The 5000-nt window shown below is 41.2% G+C and overlaps 1 protein-coding gene across 8 annotated transcripts in view; it reads left to right on the top strand.

Moving 5' to 3' along the window:
• Nucleotides 1–5000, top strand: part of LOC143028367 (ras-specific guanine nucleotide-releasing factor 2-like) — a 311642-nt gene that overhangs the window by 188504 nt on the left and 118138 nt on the right. For all 8 annotated transcript variants that reach the window (XM_076190336.1, XM_076190337.1, XM_076190338.1 and 5 more), the window contains 2 exons: nt 391–516; nt 3553–3655. In XM_076190336.1, coding sequence (XP_076046451.1) covers nt 391–516; nt 3553–3655 — 229 coding nt within the window. The remainder of the gene's footprint in view (nt 1–390; nt 517–3552; nt 3656–5000) is intronic.

Raw genomic sequence — 5000 nt, 5'->3', positions numbered from 1 at the left:
GTATATATATCATATGTCACGTCAGAAGAGCCTTAAAATCACTTGATTTTTTTTCAGATTTTTTCAAACGGGACCTTTCCTGCACTTTGGATATCTTCCTAAAACATTTTGTTTGACTTTATATTTTTACGGCCGGATTTTTTTACATTTTGGTTCGTTATACGCTCCACATGCAAAGGAGGTTAGCTTAGGCAAGGTTAGCTTAGGTTAGATTGCACTAGGTTAGATTAGCTTAGGTTCAGATAAGATAGGTTAGTACAGCGGTTCAGAAGTCGAGGAAGGACCCTTTGAGAAAGAGTTCTATTACTACTGTATGTATAGACAATTGTTGGTAGTAAGTACGCCCACAGCGTCCTCACCGTAATGTTGTTGACAAGGTCCCTTTTCCAGATCCCGCGCTACATCATCACACTACACGAGCTGTTGGCACACACGCCGCACAACCACGTCGAAAGGAAGAGTCTGGATCATGCCCGGATGCAGCTGGAGGACCTCTCCCGACAGATGCACGACGAGGTGATGAACATCGATTTCATCTCTAATGAGGCACAAGGCGCTTTAGCTCTCTATCTCTCTACGCGAGTCCTCCTTCCCTTCTAAGATCTCTGTTTATTACCATTACTATTTCTGTTATTAATAATAGTTTTTATTTTTATTGTTGTAGTTATTGTTATTATGATTATTATCATCATTATTACTTTCATTATTATTATTACGACCAACGGTCTACGCCCGACCCCACTACGTGGGGCCTCGAATCTTCGGGCGAGCTCGCTTCGCTCGCAGGCGCCTTCGGCCAATCAGTCGTCTCAGTTACCGTGACGTCACCGCTCTTGCCTAGTCAATCGTCACCACTCTCTCAGCCAATCAGGGGTCGGAGGGGACGTGTCACTTTAGGTGATTTCCGGTTTCCAGCCCGGTTTAGATCAATATAAACAGGAATTTTTATTAGAACATAGATGATGATGATGATGATGATTATTTGTTATTATTATTATCATCATTATTATCATCAATATCATTATTATCATCAATATCATTACTATTATCAAAATCATTACTACTACCATTATTATCGTTATCATTATTGACGTCACATAGCTTGAACATACAGAGTACAGAATCCCTAGTCCCACTTTGTCGCTTTTTATGTCTTCATATTCCAAAGACAGTTTCAAGGGACCATCTTAAAGGTGGCGGCACAGTAGGCTAGCGCACTACTTTTGCTACTTTGATTAGAAACGACTTCGGTTACAGTTTTCTGCAAAGATTTACAAAGAATTACAAAGGAGGAGCATGCCAACAGAAGACCTTTTGGTCCATAACTAGGTCGGAAGCGAAAAAAAACCATAATAATAATAAATAAATAAATAAAAATTATAATGATATAATGAATAATAGATAAAATGAATGAATGCATAGGTATAGTTAAATAATAAACAGTTAAATAGTAAATAATGATAATGATAAATGAAATTAACCATATAATAATAAACAGACAAATAATAAATATAAAATAAATGACAGTCATTACAGAATCTTGCTTAGGTGTTTATCTAAACGAATCTTAAAGCTTCGAACTGAACTACATTGCACTACCTCTGCAGGAAGTTTATTCCATTCATTAACTACACGGTTGGCGAAGTTGTTTCTACCCACTTCCAAATTAAATCTATTTCCTGACAGTTTGAGACCATTATTTCTTGTCGGATTCTCATTCAATGTGAACATTTTGTCACTTTTGATGTCAATTTCCTTTAGAATCTTAAAGACCTGTATCAAGTCACCTCTGAGTCTACGCTTTTTTAGGGAAAACAGATTCATATGTTTTAGTCGATTTTCGTATGATTTATTTTTTATATTTGGAATCAGTTTTGTGGCTCGCCGTTGTACTTTTTCCAACCTGTCAATGTCTTTAATGAGATTCGGTGACCATACGGAAACAGCATATTCCAAATGTGGACGAACTAACGATTTATATAGCTTATTAATGAGAGATGGACTTTTGAAGTCAAAAGATCGTGCAATCAGTCCTAGAATCTTATTTGCTTTCTCAGAGGCTGAAATACACTGCTTAGATGATTTGAGATCGTTACTGATAATTACCCCGAGATCCTTCTCACTATCCACTTTTGTTAACGAATTTCCAAATAACTTGTAATCGTACTTACTGTTATTTTTACCTATGTGCATAACCTTGTATTTACTTGTGTTAAATTTCATTAGCCTCTTTTCAGACCATTGCTGTAGTTTATCTAAATCTTCTTGAATATCTTATTGGTTTAAGTGATTATTTGCCATTCCACACAGTTTTGTATCACCAGCAAATTTGGAGACAATAGATTTTAGTCCGGGACCTATATAATTCATATATACTAAGAATAGAAGTGGCCCAAGAACGGAACCCTGAGCAACTCCACTCGTAACATTTTTCTATCTAGAAGTTCTGCCATTTAGAACTGTTTTCAATCATTCAACCAATTATTAGTCCATCATAATAGGCTACCACTTATTCCGTGTGAAGCTAATTTAGTAAGTAGTCTTTCGTGGGATAGGTATCAAAAGCTTTTGCCAAGTCTAGATATATTTAAATCTATATTATTTCTTTTGTTATAATTCGAGATGACTGTGTTGTAGAATTCGAGTACGTTAGTCACGCAAGCACGTTTCCGTCTGAATTCATATTGGCAATCATTTATCAAACAGTTATTTTCTAAATGATGTTCAATAGCACCGTCTCAACACTGTGTCTAACATTCGTATTTTAGGTTTGACTTCACTTAGTTCGTCATTCAACTTCAAGACGCAAGAGTAATTTGACATTTGGAAAATGGAAAAACAAAAGATCGTAACCAAAGTCGTTTCAACTCGAAGTAGCAAAATCAAGTAGCATGCTGACGAGAAATGCCTAGTGTGCCATCACCTTGAAGAGTGCTGACCTGGACAGTGGACAGGAGACAGGGATGACCCTTCAAATACGAATAGTGTAGATGAGGATGAATCAAAGGGAGTGAAATACGTGTAATGGGTGGAAAAACTAAACAGATGAATAAATAAATGAATAAATAAATAAATAAATAGTACATAAACAAACAAATGAATTCATAAACAAATAAATAAACAAATAGATGAATAGATGGATAAATAAAAATGGATACATAAATAGATGAATAAATGAATTAATAAATTAATAGATGATTTAATGAATAATTGAATAGATAAATAACTAAATAAACAACTAGGTAAGTAACTAGATAAAAGGATAGATCAATGATTAAATACCAATCATTAATTGGGAGCATACACCACGTGGTTCATTCGCTAAAAACTAGCGTCAATTGTCACGATTATTTCTAATAGTATTTTGATTCCTAATCTAACTTTTGAATTTATATTTTTCTTTAGACTCGTCACACACACACACACACACACACACACTACCTTCTAGTGGTGAAAAAAAAAAGAAATTTGTGACCGCTATAGATTACTTGTCGACTCAGGTAAGAATCCAACTCTTTGGTTCTCCGCTGACATCTCCTTTCTGCCCCGCAGGTCAGCGAGACGGAGAACATACGGAAGAACCTGGCCATCGAACGGATGATCGTCGAGGGCTGCGACATCCTGCTGGACGTGAACCAGATGTTTGTCCGCCAGGGTAAGCGACCCGCCAGCAGCGGGGGCACGACGCTAAGCTCGTGTTTCCCCCGCGAAGCTGTCCCCCACTTCCCCCGCAGGTCCATAGATTTCCCGCGGAAAAACACGGATCTCTTCACCAGCGAGGACGGTGAGGAGGCCAGTCCTCGCTCGCAGAGGTCCCACTCGACCGTGTCTTACTTGTCCCGCGAGCAGCAGCTGGCGCAGTTGGGCGGGAGGAGAAGATTGTCTTCGCTGCGCCAAAGCTCCTTGGGAGGTGCCGGGGGTCGGCAAACGACCCTCCTATCCCTGGGCGCCTCGCCCCTCTCCCCGCCCCAGCCGGGCATGTTGGATGGCCGGCGGGCGTCGGACATCCCCCGGATCAGGAAAAAGAGCGTCCGGATATCGGACGAGTCCTTTGATGAGTGCGAGGAGCTGGCTGCCTCGGGAGGAGCCCTGACCACCACGGGAGGGGTGCCCTCGGTGTTCACGCCTTCTGCCACGCCCCACTCATCCCCTGAAGTGGACGCCACCACTGGGGAGGCCGGAGGAGTCTCTGGGCACTCCACGTCTGGACTGACTCCAGTCCAGGAACGAAGTTCTTTGGATTCCGGAGGACCCGACGATCTGGCCATCTACCGTACCCACTCCTCCTCTTCCCCCTCGTCCTCGTCCTGCTCTTCGTCCTCCTGAGAGGAGGCGTGCTATATGCGCTTTGATAGTGAAACAATTTCCACAGGGTCGTGATAACGATATTGTCGTTATTTTGCAAAGTGGTATCGTAAGCGCATAATTGAAGAACATAGTGATGGCATTAAAATCAAAATGTATTTCATAGTAATCAGTTTGACGGTTTAGAAGTCCTCAGACTTCGAAGAAGACTGCATTCTCGGTGATTCAGTAGTCTTCAGACTTCGGAGGATCTACATGGACTGTCCTGTGCCACAGCCTGTGTGACGTAATATAACGATCTCCGGGACGATATACCAAGTCCAGGCTTGAGTCGAACGAACATTATTGAAATGAAAACCATGACAAATGAGAAATGACCAGTTGTTATATTCACGTGAATGTATGTGTGCATCTCACGGTGTGCCCAAGTCGTTCTGCTCTTGAGAAACACGGCTCAAGAGAAACCTACAGAAACTCTGCCCAAGGGCACTACTGAGTTCATAATGCTGAGTGCCATATTGATTATGAGTGCCGCACGGAGTCTCATCCACGGGCAAGTGCCGGCCCGTCCCTCCTTGCCTACTTTCTCGTTCGAGCTACTTACTGCCTCTTTCTTGCCTTCAGACTTCTCGACGCCTCTGCTCAAAAATAACCATGTCAGCAGTTACCATAGAGACCAGAACCAACAGTGCTCT

This window comes from Oratosquilla oratoria, chromosome 9, assembly GCF_046742065.1.
Source record: "Oratosquilla oratoria isolate Oo_2021 chromosome 9, ASM4674206v1, whole genome shotgun sequence".
Lineage (NCBI taxonomy): Eukaryota > Metazoa > Arthropoda > Malacostraca > Stomatopoda > Squillidae > Oratosquilla > Oratosquilla oratoria.
Note: the sequence above shows the minus strand (reverse complement) of the source record. Positions and strands in the feature narration are given on the sequence as shown.